The sequence below is a fragment of the Haliotis cracherodii genome, unplaced genomic scaffold (assembly GCF_022045235.1).
Source record: "Haliotis cracherodii isolate W230 unplaced genomic scaffold, xgHalCrac1.p SCAF_8, whole genome shotgun sequence".
Taxonomy (NCBI): domain Eukaryota; kingdom Metazoa; phylum Mollusca; class Gastropoda; order Lepetellida; family Haliotidae; genus Haliotis; species Haliotis cracherodii.
The window spans coordinates 41,640,174-41,657,662 of NW_027266341.1; the positions used below are offsets into that span (position 1 = coordinate 41,640,174).

At 38.9% G+C, this 17,489-nt stretch overlaps 1 protein-coding gene across 1 annotated transcript in view; it reads left to right on the top strand.

Moving 5' to 3' along the window:
• LOC139449468 (von Willebrand factor A domain-containing protein 3B-like) overlaps window positions 1-17,167 on the top strand; it is a 521,695-nt gene extending 504,528 nt beyond the window's left edge. The window contains exon 34 of the mRNA XM_071230886.1: window positions 16,274-17,167. Coding sequence (XP_071086987.1) covers window positions 16,274-16,361 — 88 coding nt within the window. The 3' untranslated portion in view covers window positions 16,362-17,167. The remainder of the gene's footprint in view (window positions 1-16,273) is intronic.
• The last annotated feature ends 322 nt before the right edge of the window (window positions 17,168-17,489 follow it).

The window sequence follows — 17,489 nt, forward strand, 5'->3', positions numbered from 1 at the left end:
CTTCGTACCATCAAGCCGAAACGTGAAGAAGGATATGAGCCCGTCTTCTTAGATGAGACATGGGTAAATGCTTCACACACAGCCAGCAGTCAGTGGGTACCCAGTGGTGACTGTAAGGAGTCTGGTAGAAAGTTACCAATGGGAAAGGGTGAAAGACTCATAGTTCTCCATGCTGGTTCTGCTAGTCAGGGTTTTCTCCCAGACTGTGACCTCGTCTTTAGAGCCAAGGCCAAAGACAACAGGGACTACCACACAGAAATGAACGGCAATGTATTTCTGGAGTGGGTGAAAGATAAATTAGTCCCTGCTTTGCCTACCAAGTCTCTCATTGTCATGGACAATGCACCGTATCATAGTGTGCAGGATCCAGAAAGCAAGACTCCAACCTCTAATAACCGTAAAGGAGACATGGACATTACCTTTCCTTCTCGAGCGACGAAACCACAGCTCTATAAAATCATCAAAACTATGAAACCGGACCCCATGTATAAAGTTGACAGTTACATCAAGGGTCAGGGTCACGCTGTCTTATGACTGCCACCTTATCACTGCGACCTGAATCCAATCGAGATTGTATGGGGCATCGTCAAGGGTGATGTTGGACGATCGAACACAACGTTCAAATTACGAGACGTTGAACAACTCGTAAAGGAATCCCTTGGTCGGGTAACAGTAGAAACATGGAGGCGTTGTGTGGCCACAGTCGTTGACGAGATAGAGCCACATTATTGGTCACGAGATGGACTACAGCCAGCAACAGTCCAACCTATAATAGTAGCAATCGGTTCAGGCACCAGCAGTTCCGACGACGAGATCTATGGCATGAGCGAGTCAGATTGCGACTGAAATTATCATGAGACGGACCCTCTAACGCTCTGTCATTTCCCCTTCCACAGAACGTGCAGTGCATGTGTGCTTGCGCTGTGCCTTCCACGGTTTGTCCCCCTACATTTCCAGTACACATTTCTATACAAAATTACATCATAGTTTCTTAAAGAACTTCATCCGTCATGGGTCTTAAAATAAACAAAATTCAGATTTTGTTGGGTACAGGGTATTCATGGTCAAGTACCGTATTGATGTTTCATACACTTTTCTGGATTTCGAGTTATTTTGCAATTCATTGTTCTCATTTGGAGTCAAACGGACAGTAGAAGACTTTAAGCCGAGTAACTACACAATCAAAGACATCTTTGAGTTATTTGAGTTATTATACTACCGAGGAGGAGAAAAATGCCAAGCAACTGCCAGAGTGTGTAGACTATGAGTAGCTAAAACTGGTGAATTTCACACTCTTTTCTGCCCTTCATACATAGACAATCATATAATCAAAAAGATGATGTCAACAAGCAGATATTGAATATCAGCTCATACGTCAACCTCGTTGCTGCCGGCAGAACAGAGCGCAGGTCTTCCCTTAAGGTCCATATGTTGTCGCAGCCTATGACATCAAAGACAAAGAAGGGTCCGACAGACTACCAGACCCAGCAACAGCCTCCCAAGAGAAGACACGTCACATTTAGGCATGATTCTTTTCGTGCCCCAGCCTAGAAGGATAGATCTTCCCATCCCAAGACCTCGCTGCAAGTGACTCAGCAGATATTTTCAAATCCTGTCTCACAGACATTGATTCAAAACTACCTATATTCAACACAACGCCAACACTGGGTCCAATTGGAGGATATCTGATGCGGTATGCAGCCAAATGGGAAACCATCACATACGTCTCCTGGCTGCTTGAAGTTGTAAGAAGAGGATACAAGCTCCATCCTACAGGACGCTAGTTCTATCTGACAGGTACCAAGTTAGTTGCAGCCAACTTTGCCACACAAAAGCCTCTAGACAATGGAGCCATCAGCACCATTAGAAGAATCATATACCACGCCCGGATTCTACTCACCAGTCTTTCTGGTTCCAAAGAAAAATACATCGGAAATGCACATGCTAATTAATTGATCTCAACAAAATTATATAGTTAGGCCTCCCAAATACCAGATGAAATCGGGTCAAGAAATTAATAAACACCCTAAGAAGAGGAGATAAGATGTAAGCCTAGACCTTCAGGATGCCAATCGTCATGTCCCCATCCATCCAGGTTACCATCACCATCTACAATTTGCAGTCAATGGGCAGAGATATCAGCTCAATGTTTGAACATTCAGCTCAATCACCACCTCAATCACCACCTAAGTCATCAGGTTTGCTCTTCTGACAATGGTAAGACTTCGTGGCTACAACGATGACTTCATATCGGCAGATCAGGACAAGCCACAGATCAAGCAAAACAGTCTTCCTCATCCAAATACTAACGCACCTGGTCTTGTTTATTCACTCCAAGAAGACAGTTAGATCCCACGCAAGACAGGGTAACCTTCTAGCGCATCAAGGGTATACGGGTGCCTCCAGAGGACCGGATCTGACAGAGGCAGGCTACAGTTACGACCCTTTTAAAACAGGATAAACACAACCAGAGAGCAGAGACTTCAAGGCACTTACTCAACATCTTCCAAGCACAACTGTCTAGGGATGTAACAATACATCAGACTATCTATGTATTGCAATAGTGAGTGCCCAAATATCAATTCATCGATGGGAGTCACGTTTTGCAATCGATAGTATCGATTTAATTGTCGAATATCGATAGTTTCAATGGTGTACGTAATTGTTTTATTTTGTAGCACTTTAGTGTTGACTTTATGAAAAGTTGAAAATGTATTCCGATTGAATAGCGCATAATACAGTGATCCCTCGCTACAACGCTACCTTGGGGCCAACATACTTGATGAGCGTTATAGATACAGTATACAACAGTATACATGCTCTGCCTACCTAACACGATCTACGTTGCACGTTTCAGAGTTTTATAAAAAGATTAAAATAAAAGTTATGTATGATTCATAGTGTAAAAAAAGATTTATCGAGTATTAATATGCGCTTTCAAAAAAGCCACATTGTATCCTTTCAGCGAATTCAGGTGAATAAACAGGTATAACAAACTTGGTCAATAAAAGTATGAAATTTGATATAAAACATCACTAGATACTTTGTTACACAGTGGTTTTTGCTTGGTAATATGATCTCCGTTATCTGTCTTTAACAGGCTCAGTGCTGGTCCTTATGCAGAGAGGCCTTGGGATGGTGTGTCTTAATGGAATGTCATTTTGTAACTTGAATCTCCACAATCTCTGCTCAGATCCGAGCACATTCTGACCACTGGTGGATATAGTATAGACATGATGATTTACCATTTCAAATGTATTTCCTGCTCTCAAAGTCATTGTTTTATATGCAGAGATTAAGATTACAATGTGTATTTTCTCGTAAACTAAGCCGGAAATAGCAAATCAGCTGTGCACACGTTTCCTCTCAATCTACCAGTGACTCAGTTAAAAGGTACCCAATGATACAACTTCAAAAGAATTTTGATGCAATGTTCGGAAGAAATTGTGTCTGAAATTATTATTTTATCAGGAAGAATATATTCCAATCGTGTTATTTTAGTTGCAGCTGCCACTATATATACTTAATATCATAAGAACCATAAGCATAACATTTTGGTACAGGTGGTATGCAGGATATTTTTTTTAAGTATGGAACAATTTGATAAGTCACTGTAGGGGCTTCCCATGCTACAAGTATTTCTATTGCGAAAACATTATGTTGACATTTAATAGTCAAACTGCCTCAAATATGAATTTTAGCGAGGTACAGCATTTATGATATGTGTATCCATTCTCTTGCAACTAAAGGTCGTTTCAAGTCATCAATAGCGGTAATCTGACAGTGGTTGCTGCAATTAACGGTGAGTTGTGCGATCTACCGAAATTATTATAAACATTAATATAATTATTGAATGAAATTTTGAATATAATTAATAAAATATATTGCAAACATTAATCCAGATAAACAATGAACAAGTTTTGTATAACCAGATAGATCTATTATAACAATAGGATTAAATTGCGTCAGATTTGTTGACCGGTATTTCCGGTGTTACGTGATAACAGTGATCAGCTGATAATGTTTTCTGAGATGGTTGAAAACATTGTGTCATTGGAAAATTTATATAGTGCTAACATTGTTTTTTAAGTTAAATCAGCGGTGAAATAAGATCTTATTTTCTACCATGAGAGAGTTTTGTTTCACATTTTGGTATGGTTGGTAGGTATTGTTTACTGTTTGAAAATAAAACAAAACAAGGTAAAGTTTCAAATGTTTTATTGTTTATCAAAATATTTTATCTTAAAAGGATGAAGTAATGGTTGACAATAGTTTTTGCAATAGTATTGCAATAACATCTCTCAACATCAATAGTTGTTTGCAATAGTTATTGATATCGCAATAGTCATTTTGGCTCAATAGTTACCCCTACAACTGTCAGAACTAAATTGAGGCTACTCCGTCAAAACGTCATGCCAGGCATACCTCTCATGTAGACCACCTCTACATCACCTCAACTGAGTGAAGGGGCATTCACAAGGAAGATGAGGTCACAGCCTTGGTTGAGAATGTTAAACATTTATATGACTTGGCAGACTCTGTGAGCTGCAGGATAGAAGCACATCACATACTGGGCAAGCGGAACATACATGCAGATTAGATGCCCTATCCATGCACTGGGAAGGAATTTTCACCTGCACATTCCCCTTTGGGCTCTCCTGGACAGGGTACTGAGCAAAATAGAACACATGGGTTGCATGATAATACTCATAACTCCGGCATGACACAACAGGACATGGTGCAACAGGACATGGTTTTCAAGATTACTACCCTTCCTACTGGAAGAACCCACTGGAGTGTTGCAATCTACTGCGCCAGCTGAAGTCCGACATACTATAGGGCAGCCTCAACAGCCAACATCTTTATGCATGGAAATTATCTTGACATAGATGCAAGTAATCGGCTACTCTTAATAAACTTCACAGAGTGGCAAGGTCTTGGAGACACATGGGACAAGTCCCAAGTCGAGTGGCAAAGGGGAAGAGGCTTATGAGACGTGGACATAACAATACCTATAACTGCTGAATTCTTGCTGTACCTCAGGAATCAACAAGAAATTCAGACATGGCACTTTTGAAGGTTATATATCTGCTCTTGCCTATGTCTTACAACACCATGGCCTCTATATGGGTACTCACCCAGTACTGGCCTTTGCACTTGAAATACCATGCACTTTCCAAAAACGGAATTTAACAATCATACTGTCAGCATTGATGAAACCATCCTTAATAATGCTACATTACTAATAACTTCCAGGAAAAACAGCATTTCTCCCAGCTATGGATGGTACATCCAGGATGTTGATTTACACTTACTGATATTTCCTGATTAACACACGCACAAGACTGGTGCCCAATATCTTCCAGGTCGCTATCAGAATTTATTGAAAAAAGATCAGTCATCGACAATTGACCCATTTGACCACAAGATACCTCCCTTAAGTAAAAGTGCAGATCATCCAGACATGCTACTTTATCCTGTCAGAATTCTGAGATAGTACATCACTGCTATTCAAAACCACAGAGAGCAGAGAAACGCAAGCTTATGCAAGCCCTCATCAGAGAAAGGCATCACTAAGGCTACTGTGGCAGGATGGCTGAAGTCATCCATTACAGACAGCAAACGCCAAGCTCATGAAATAAGACCTGGCAACAAGTCTTGCATCTTGGAACACAGTATCCATCAAACAAGTAGTGGCGAGCTGTCCCGCGATAAGACAGCCCATGTCTCCATGTATCCCTGCCCCCCTTCTTCTTACGGGTGAAGGGGTGAAGAATTCAGAATACCTCATGAACTCCAGGAAAGTTGGCCATTTGAAACTTAGTCTGCTTGAGTAAAGTGAGAAAATGACCAGCTAACATTGACGTCATAGATCGAAAGTATATAAGGTGATATATGATAGTATGGGACATATCAAAGTACTACTTCCGGAAGTGATGTCATTGCACACCTCAGAACTGGAATAACATCAAATATACCTTCAATATCACTGAGGGCAAAAATGGAAGTGACGTCATAAGGATAATAGTCTAGAAGTGGTAAAACAAACGGAAGTGAAGTCATAGATGACATCAGGAACCAGAAGTGGCACCATGGCCAGAAATCATGACATAATAGGTCTTAGATACCACATTAAGTAAGGGGACGTCACAAATGCCTAATCTGGAAGATCTAGAACTAAATATTAGGCACATTATTTCCTCTCCGCCCAATAGGTATGCATGTATATATGTATTCCTACTTCACAAATGCCAACTGTTTAAGGATTCTAGATGCCAGACCCCACCAGTCCATCTGGTTTATATTGGTTGTGCTATAATAGAGGTAAGGCATTCAACGGAATTATCAAACAATAGTTATGATTGTGTATGTAATAGGAACGGCTGTCACAGCCAATGTCCCGTGCTTTGCGTTGTGTTCGTCATTCTTAACCTACAGCCGACCTATTTCCCAGTTCTTTTGGGATGTAGAGGAGTGATTAGAAAAATAAATAAACAAAGTCAGAGTAACAAAATATAAAGTTTATTCAATAAATCAATGAAACTCAAATTATAAACCTAACCCCCACCCTCAAAATCATAATATTACCCAACAGGCCGTTTTGACCACTTTTCTACCAAGTCAGTTTGCCCTACATCACTCCCAAGATAATCCTGCACTACACTTCCGTAAAATATCACTCGACCCGCCCACTATCTTACCGGTTTCCTAAAGAGTCTTAACTCTACCAAATCTCTCTCATATTTTATTAAAGAACATTCGGACATAGATCCCTCCCACAGATCTACTCCGTCACGGAGTTATTAGTGGTGCGGTCACCTCACCTGTATCGATCAACCGATAACGCAAGACAGTCTATCCCACTTACTTACTTACTTATATTGGAGATTTAACGTGCGCTTTCCGACTGCAAGCGTATGTCGCACACGGGCCCGGCCAGGCCATTTAATGTGTTTCCAAAAAGGGGAAAAGTGAGTTTGTGCAACCCAGGAGGGGGCTTTAGGGGTTACTTATATAGTAATTTTGAAATTTTGAGATTTGGAAAGAATGCCAAGAGTGGGTGGGGGACGAACTAAGGGAGCTGTGTGTGCTGGGTGGTTATCTAATAAGGTAGTTTTGGTTTTAATATTTTATTTGGGGTTTAAATGCGACTAATTAGTCCTGTTTTTATTAGGTATATGCCTAAGGCTTTGAATTTTTCTAATTTATTTTGTGGATTTAGGATTGATTCTAGTGTAAGTCCGGTTTTAAGATTTAGGGTGGTCTGTAGTGTTGTTCGATGTGTTTGGTAGTGTGTGCAGTGAATGAGTACGTGTTCTGGTGTTTCTTGTTGTTTGCAATGTGGGCAGTTTCCTGTTGTGTGTAGTTTAGCTATTTTACGGTGATTATTTAGTTTGGTGTGGCCTGTTTGTAGTTTGGTAATTATTCTGTCGATTTTTTTGGATGGGTGTAGTATTTTGGGTTTATTTAGGGGTTTTTTGAGTACTTTCCTGATTTGGCTATTTGAGTTTTGGTATATATTTTGCCATTTTTTGTTAATTTTTTGTTTAGTGACACTTTTGATTTCTGATTTTGAGCTGGGTAAGTTTAAGCTTATTTCTGGGTGTTTAAGGGATAATTTTGCTGCTTTATCTGCCTTTTCATTTCCAAAGATTCCTACGTGGGCGGGGATCCAAATGAACTCTATTTGTTTACCTACCTTAGTTAAGTTGTTTGAGCTATTGAGTATTTGATTTATTAGTTTGGGGCGGTTTTTAGTGTTTTTATTTTTGAGGGCTTGTAGTCCACTGAGGGAGTCGGTTAGGATGAGGATTTTTTGGTGTTTTTTAGATTGCTGATTGTGTAGTGCTGAGGCCATGCCCATTAGTTCGGCCGTGAATATGGATTGGTTGTTTGGGAGTCGGTAAGATTGTGAGTCTTTGGTTGGTTGTGCGATGTGGACTCCGAAACCTGTGTGTTTTGAGATCGGATCTGAGGATCCGTCTGTGTATATGTGACACCAATTAGGCCAATTTTCATGTATGTATGCTAGTGTGGTGGTTTTAGCGATGTTAGGATCGGTCTGTTTATTTAGTGTATCGGCTAGTGTTGTGTCTATTTTTGGTATTTTAAGTTTTGGAGTGAAGATATTGGATGATTTATTGTTTTGTTTAAGATTATTTATTTTGTGTTCGTTTAGGTAATTGGTTATTCTTTGGGAGATTGGAGTAAGTAGTGGATGTTTCCGGGCTAGGGCTTGGTTTCTAGTCTATCCCAGGTGTCAAGCCCCCTTATATTTGCCGCGCCAACCGACCTCTGACCTCTACCCGTACTCATCCTAGACGCGATTGGTCAACAATCCGCCCGTCACCCAATCAGAACGCTCCTATCAAACGCACTGACCGGAACTTGATACCAAAATGCACCCATGTGCCGACCATGCGATAGGAACCCAGCTGGAAATAAACATTTCCCCCATTCCACGGCCAAAAAGGTAAGTTTTAAAGGAATATAAAGGTGGTAAATTGACTACGAGTCACCGGGAGTACACGGCATCAGTTACGGTATTCTTTTTAATAAAACTGTAGTTAATATTTTCATTACTGAAAATACGTTTCTGTCACATGTATAATTCCAAGAATACTACCGTTATTACAGAAATGAGGCCCTCCCTCCTCCCCAAATAATCTGCATTTAGTTGATGAGGGTTATGGCTTGATAGAAGTTATGGTTTCCTGCCTTGCACATGCACAGTAGCATTTCCTGCGAAGGATAGGGTTTTCCTCACAACTATTAGACATGTTGGCATTGAAGAGGATGTCTGTTGAAAATTTAAGAAATTGCATAGCCTGATTCTCAGCCTAAACAGGAATTTAAGGCAATGGTGTAAAAGAGGTAGTATTCTTACAATTATAAACAATAAGTATAATTGTTTGATATCTGCACTACTCACAATTTGCATTCATGGATATCTGGATGCCTTCAGATCAGCAGATCCAGATCCCCACCTTCTCTTACAGCAGAGGGAACTAATGTGGGAGCCGCATGCATTTCTCAGCTTCCAAGTTCACCCTAAAGAATCACATCCAATCTATTCAGAACATCAAGGTTGTATTAGACACAATCTCAGACAGTTGTAAATTGTTGGTGGATGATTCTGAAGCAGGCACTGTCTCTCCAACCAATCTGCTAGATCCGACTCCGCAGGAGACCACAGCTCTGATCATTCTAACATTGGATGAACTCGTTGCATTCTTCACCTGAATTCCCCCCTTTCCGTTATCCAGTCCATCTTTAGGTGAAATCTCAACTCCAACCTTCCTATGTCAATTCTGCCTGGATCATCAAGGGTTTACAGACTCTTTGGCTGATCAGGGGAAAGGTCACCATCTCATTGGGGGACAAAATCTCTTTCACACTTCTAGTACTGGAACAGCATCTCCACAAATGGGTAGACTCACGTCAGCATTGTCTCCAAGTCTGGCACATTATCAGTGTACTGAATGTACTGGAAAACACCTTCCCATCCAAATGAAGGTCAGCCCATAGAATTGACGTTCCATTCAGTGGCATTTCATCTTATACCCAAATAGTTGTCGTAGTTATCATGATATAACATTTATACTAAGTTTTCCGATAATAATTAGATCCACATCAAGTGCTTTTATGAGTTATCATGGTGTAATATTTATACATCATTTCATATGATTATAGTTTAGCAAGTAATACTTATCATCAGGTAAAACGCACATATAAAATATCAGTAGTTTCAGTTATAGCTTTTTAGATAGATGCTATCCTTAGGTAACGGGAGTGCATCTCCTAGACATACTATTCAATAAGACAAGAGTTATGTCTACATAGTTTAAAAAAATTTGAAGCTTTTAGATAAATGCTAGCCTAAGGTATCAAGATCCCATCTCCCAGACAAAAGATATGTCTACATAGTCTTATAGATTACCTTGAACTATTTTATTTAAGTAAATCTGTCATCACCTATATTAGAATAACATTCAGCAATTACTTCAATTTAGACTCATTAAGTATTAGCCCCCATACAAGCTCATCTACAGTGCATTAAGGATTAGCCCCAATACAAGCTCGTCTATAGTGACACCATAATCTCTTTCAAAGCACCCAGTAAATATGTCAACAAGATTAGTGCCAGTCCAACAGGATTAAGTATTCCCCTCTGTCTAGCCATTCATTAACCATAAGGCACAGCCCATTGTGTATCAACCAATCATGTTCCTTTTTATTCTAATTTTTGTTAAATACACACAGAAGCAAAATGTTAAGCAGAAGGGGTTTGTCGCTCTAACCGTTTCACTCCTGGCCGCTCAACCCTAGATAACCTCGCCCGACTAGAGCAAGATATTAAGACAGGACAACTAAATAAACAATATACCAAAGGCATCTTCTTAGACTTCTCTAAAGCTTTCGACATGGTATGGCACGACGGGCTAATACAAAAACTTTAAAAAAATAGGACTCAAAGGTCAGATAATAAACTACATCCAGGACTTCCTAAACAATCGTAAAATAACCATGGGTATAGACCAAACACTATTGGACCAATGTCCGCTAGAAAATGGCACTCCCCAGGGCAGTATCCTCAGCCCCACCCTCTTCAATATAATGATAAACGATCTATTCGAGTGCCTATCCCCTAAAGTAAACACATCAAAATTCGCGGATGATGGAGCCCTCTGGATCCGCACTAAAAGCATTAAAATGGCCCAAAATTTACTCCAAAAATCTTTTAATAGAATACAACAATGGGCTGACAAATGGGGCTTCTCCCTTAACTCAGAAAAAACAACAGGAATAGTATTCAAACATAAAAACATGAAACCCGCCTCCCCAATCCTCCAGCTAAACAACCAAACAATCAAATTTCAAAAACAAACCAAATTCTTAGGCCTTATTTTCGATGAACATCTCACCTGGGATGCTCACATCCAAAACCTAACAACTAAATGCAGTAAAGACCTAAACACCCTAAGATGCCTAACTGGCTCTAACTGGGGAGCCTCCAAAGATACCCTCCTCTCTCTCTACATATCACTAATTAGATCAAAACTAGACTACGGCAGCGCCATATACAACACCCTAAACAACTCTCTATCTAAAAAACTTGACTCAATACAATATCAGACTCTCAAGCTATTTACACGCACCCAACATGGCACCTCCTACTCTTCACTTCAGGCCTTAACAGGAGAAATGCCACTAAGTCTACGCAGGGAACAGCTAAGCTTAAATTTCTGGGCCGCGTCCCAATCAAACCCTCTCATCCAAAACTTAATAAACCAAAATGTCAGCCCCCAAAACCAAGCTCTAGCTAGTAAACACCCCTTACTTACCCCAATATCCCTAAGAATAACAAACTACCTAAATGAACACCAAATTAAAAATCTGAAACAAAACTGCAAACAATCAAATATCTTCACCCCTAAACTTAAAATACCCAAAATAGACACAACACTAGCTAGCCAAATAAATAAACAAACCGACCCAAACTTAGCTAAACCACCACACTAGCATACATACATGAAAATTAGCCAAATTGGTGTCACATTTACACGGATGGATCTTCAGATCCGACCTCCAAACACACAGGTTTCGGAGTCCATACCACACAACCAACTAAAACCACACAATCCTTCCGACTCCCAAACAACCAATCAATATTCACGGCAGAACTAATGGGCATGGCCTCAGCCCTCCATAATCAAGAATCCAAAAACCACAAAAAAATCCTAATACTTACCGACTCCCTAAGTGGACTGCAAGCCCTCCAAAACAAAAATACCAAAAAACGACCTAAATTAATAAATCCAATACTTAAAAGCTCCAACGACCTAACTAAGGCAGGCAAAGAAATAACCTTCTTGTGGATACCCGCCCACGTAGGAATATACGGTAATGAAAACGCCGATAAGGCAGCCAAACTATCCCTCAAAATCCCAGAAATAACTTAAACTTACCCATCTCAAAATCAGAAATTAAAAGTGTAAACAAGCAAAAAATCACCAAAAAATGGCATAACCTATATCTAAACTCAAATAGCCAAATAAAAAAAGTACTCAGGAAACCACTAACCAAACCAAAAATTCTCCATCCATCAAAAAAAATCGACAGAGTAATCACTAAACTCTAAACAGGACACACCAACCTTAATAACCACCTAAATTTTTTTAAAAAAACACACTACAGGTAACTGCCCACACTGCAAACAACTAGAAACCCCAGAACACGCACTCATCCACTGCACACACTACCTAACACATCAAACCGGATTGCAAACCACCCTCAATCTAAACAAGGCTCTCACTTTAGAAGCAATACTAAACCCACAAAGTAAACTAGAAAACTTCAAGGCCTTAGGCGTATTCTTAATCAAAACGGAACTAATAAAACGCATCTAAAAACACTATAATCTACCAAATCAAATCACATAAACAAGCAAACATCCACCATAGCTCCCTTAGTTCTACTCCCCAACCCCATCGGCATCTATTCGAAATCTCAATTTTATATAAGCAACCCCTAAAGCCCCCTCTTGGGTTGCACAGACCACTTTCGCCCCTTTCGGAAACACATTAAATGGCCTGGCCGGGCCCGTGTGAGAAATACGCATCAGTCGGAAAGCGCACGTTAAATCTCCAATGTAAGTAAGTAAGTAAGTAAGTAAGTCGCTCTAACCAAGCAGATCTCTCTCCCACAGCCTAGAGGGTTGTACCGACTCTCTGTGGCACCCCAGCTATTTTCTAAGATATTGTAAATTTTTCATTGTTAATTGTTCTTGTAAATAAAATTGTAATTAGTCTCCTGTGACTCCGGTTCTTTGCTGATTATTTCCCCCAAGAAAACCAGCATGCCATTTGGAAGGATTTGTTCCTCAGTACAGAACCATAATAGTTGCATGATCTAAACCATCTCTTTTACGATATTAAACTTTAATGTACTGTATTATAATGATACATTGAGCACGTTCTGTTTATTTCATTATTTGCGTTTGAAATTAGCTGAATAACAATACCAAGAACACCACTAACATTGATTTGATAATATTTTACAGATTCTCATTGTATATTCCGTTAAATAACTACTGCAGAAAGATACGCTGCTGATGTAGACTTTTGATTTGACATGATTTTAATACAGAAAAGACAGTAGTGGGTTGGCTTAACACTCGCAAATTTCACTTGTGGATGTTCAGTTTACAGAGCAGACCCTCTTTTAACAACATGTATTAAAACACCAACAATTACATGAGAGTTTGTTAAACAACTTTTCCTCTACTTCATGACAATATCTGAAATTATAGTGATGAGTTGATATGGACAAATAAACAACTTTCATTTAAGACAAATTGTTGCTTTTGGATTGAAAACTATTTTGCATTTCATCGGTACAAAATTGCAGCAAACGGACTATAGAAAACAACTCAAGTAATGATTTCTTTCCACCTGAAAACGACAACTTGTAAAAAAGGCCCTGAATACAGCATTGTTTTGATTTAAACAAAATACCTTTCATTGTTTTCTTATTGTCAAGAGCTTATAAAAAAATCACCTTTAAAAGACAAATAGAAAGCAACTTAAACTGTGATATTTGCGACATTGTTTTTGTATTGTTTTTTTTTAGTCTCAAATTGAAAAGTGATATCTGTTGGCATATTAGAACACAATAATCATTAATATTTATGTTAATTCCACATATATACCTTTGCTCTGTGGTCAAGCGCATGCACATTTACTAATACTATTGAGTATACTATTAACTACTGTAAAATGTACAGGCTTCTTTAAATTCATACAATTGCCATTATTTATTAGACTTGTGATTATGAATTAAAGTAACACAGTATATGTAGCATGGACATGGACAACACATACAGGTAAGGCATGTACATGTATTTCCATGTGAAACCGTAACACATTTAATTACAATGATTACTAGATTGTCATGCTCATCATATCCTCAATACAATGATAAGCAAGATATTTAATAAAATGCTAATGAAAATGAGACACAATGAGTGAAAATAACATTTTGCAGTAAAACTTTCACAGCAAATTTATTAAGATGTGACCAAATCTGAAATCTGACAGCCAGACAAGGGGTTATAGAATAAGACAATGTTTATTATCCAAAATCTTGAAAATTATTAAGGTATGTTGAGGCATGGAAATTGACATCACAGTGAGATCTGTTTGACCATGGTGAAACAAATCACTGTTGGATACAGTAAATATGGCCAATGTCAATTACAAACTATTCATCTAGATACTAAAAGGAATATGTACTTACAATTTATCAGTTCACTTTTATAGTGTGTAATTTGAGGTAACTTCAGTGTGCGTCAGCAAAATGATGCTACAGGCACTAAAACCGCCAGTTACGAGAAGAGATTCATGGGTACAGGTCAAGCCAGTGCTAGCTGTGACAGCAAGGTGAGTGTAGACACCAGCGAGAGCAAAAAACATGCCAGCTTGGTCAAGCAGCAGGATGAGGAAAAACGAGGTGGACATGGCATAGTGCACAAATTTAGAACTGGACTTTTGCATCTAGAGCTAAGAAAGCAGACATTGAAAGCGGAAATATCCTTTGCATAGAACGAGGTTGCTAATTGGTACTGCAAGTTCACCCGGCACTGCCAAAGATGGCAGTTAAAGTAGTCGACAGGTACTTTTGTCACAAAGCGGTAAATGAGTAACAGACAGAAAGGTACTTTCACGCCATATGGTCAGGACATTTGTAGACCTTACAACAACGTGGCAGCTTGAATTCTGAAGGGCTGTAAAATGATGCATTTGTGCTCTATCTGCAAGGGTTAGCACCCATCGTGAGTGTGTGTGACAACTCCATGTGGAGGACCAGGTCAATGGAGAGCAAGTACTCAGGACCCTGCAAGAAAAACTTTTAAATATCAAGATAATGCAATGGGCAGTCAGAGAAGGCTTTCACTGCAAGCTTGCGACCATTTACTTCCATATAACTTTGATAATAGACATTTTAGTTTTGAAGGAGTAAAAGATGTTTTTTCTCTTTATTTGATTGTGACAGAACTAAAAGTGTACAGTTGGTACGAACTGTAAATCATAGGTCGGCATTCATGACAAATAACATGCCAATAGTAACACTACACCACAGATAACAAGCTGTTGGTGTGATAGGTCAAGGATCAACGAATAACCAAGTCGCAAGGAGTTTTGGCTGTAGCTGCATGACAGTCACCAGGCTCATGGCCTGTTATAGGCCAACAGGGTGGTCAGGACACATGCCTTGGACTTGGACATTGCAGAACTGGCTAAGAGTCATGTTTCGCAGATGAGAGATGATTCAAGCTTTTCATGTGCAGATAGAAGAGTTAGTGTCTACCACCGACAAGGAGAACAAAAGTCACAATGTTGCATTCAAGACACTGTCGGTATTTTTAGTTTGGGGCAGCATCTGTGGCCAAGACAAGACAGATATTGTGATTTTGGAAGTTAATATATCTGATAAGCGTTGCCTTGACTAAGTTCTCCTACCTTTCGTACTACCGCTTTTGATGCAACATACACCTGTCATACATCATGTCTTGGAAGAGATTTCATGCTAGCCAATAATCTCCTGTCTTACTCACCACAGATCTTATCACTTCTATAACGATCATATGGGTCATCAAATTGTAGCACGAACAGTTAGCCCTTATAACAAGGATCAGTTAGCACAGGCCATCCAAAAATAATGACGTTGAATCCCATTTCTCATGATCAGACGCCTCACATCTTCACCCCATCGTCAAGTTAGTGCATTCATTGATGCCAGTGGTGGGCTTGCACAATATTGATTGACAATTGTGGCATTCGGAAGGATTAAAGTGAGTTACATGTGCAATTAGTGAACATATGACTGTCTTCCAAACTATGGATACAATACCTTCAGATTTGTTCTCATTCACATCATAATGTAATGATTTTGTGAATTCATGTATTTTGACAATGAGAGTAGCATGCTTGATATTTGCCTTGTTCTGTTTTCAGGAACAAATAATGTTGTTTGGTAACATTTCTTTTGCTCTTCAAATTAGATGCTGGTTCAGATATTCTCTAAGAATTGCGTAAAATTGAGTGAAAACTGTGAAATATCAACAATGTCATGACATTCACTGTGTCACATTTTTTAAGGGACCAGGCGTTGTTATTGATATATGTATCTAGAACAGTGATAAACACAGAAAATAGGATATAAATGTTCTTTATTGATGATATTTCTGATGGTTCCCTGTGTTGTATTTCAGAATGAATGGTATTGTAGCAGAAGAAAGTTACTGGCTCAGTCTCACCTACTATGACAATGCCGTGTGCACCCAAAGAAGCTCCACATGAAACACCTGTAATATGATCTGTACGACATTCTCTGCAACAAAAGAAATTATGGTGGGATAAAAGTGACCCTTCATTCTTGTATGTTAGAACTTCATATTTGATGGCAGTGTAGTTTAAAGCCAATCACTGAGTAGTATGATAAAAGCAATTGCCTTCAACACTGCATAGTGTTAAGTTGGTTAGACCACTCATGACTTCTTATGACAATTAGAGTATAAGCATGTGATACCATTGATGAAGTATTAACTTTTCCTATATTTTAGCATATTTTAGAAGCCTATCAATTGTGATTAATTCAATTATAGGATTCTAACTTGAGATTTGATGTCTTAGTCATTATTTAGTCATTAATAACTAAAATATGATAGTATCATTGCCCATAAAATTCTAAGATCTATAACATCAAGCAGTCATATAACATGAGAGACAGAAGAAAATATATTTTGTTTACAAAACGTGAAAAAAGTATGGGCAAAGTACAACTGTCATAGTCACTCATGATGTTATTAGGAGATTTTTATGACAAATGTCTGAATTCTTGCCTGATTAATTCGGGTGTGATTAACTCTGCTCTTGTAATAGGTTGATCTGAAATAACAAGATTTGTTGCCATTATGAAGTGCATTGTTATGTTGGGCACATTACTGTGATAGTTGTATCTTTTCTTAGTGAGTCCAGGTTGAGTAACAATTTATGCATTTTCCAGTGAGAATACCATAATCTACTTTTTTGTATGTTTCCTTTTAAAGGGTGATTGGAAGGCAAATAAACATATTCAAGTTAACATTCATAATTGTTTTCTTACAAATTTGAGTAATGAGATCTTCCCCATACGATACCACAGCCCCCTGAAGCAGGATAGTAATATTACTGAAGCGCCGGACCCGTATTTATCATATAATTGGTGGATTTCTCGGCAGGATAAAGCCAACGGATAAAAACGATATCCGTTGGGGTCATATGGGGATAGAGATGCAAATATCAAAGGTCAAGTAGGGACTACTTTCACTGTTTAGCCCTTGTCATTTGGCGATCAAGTCAGAATTAACCATCAGGAATCTTGAGAAACTACTGGGATACTTGCTATCATTATGAAAAGAATAGTCTAATATACTGAAAATCAGTGTC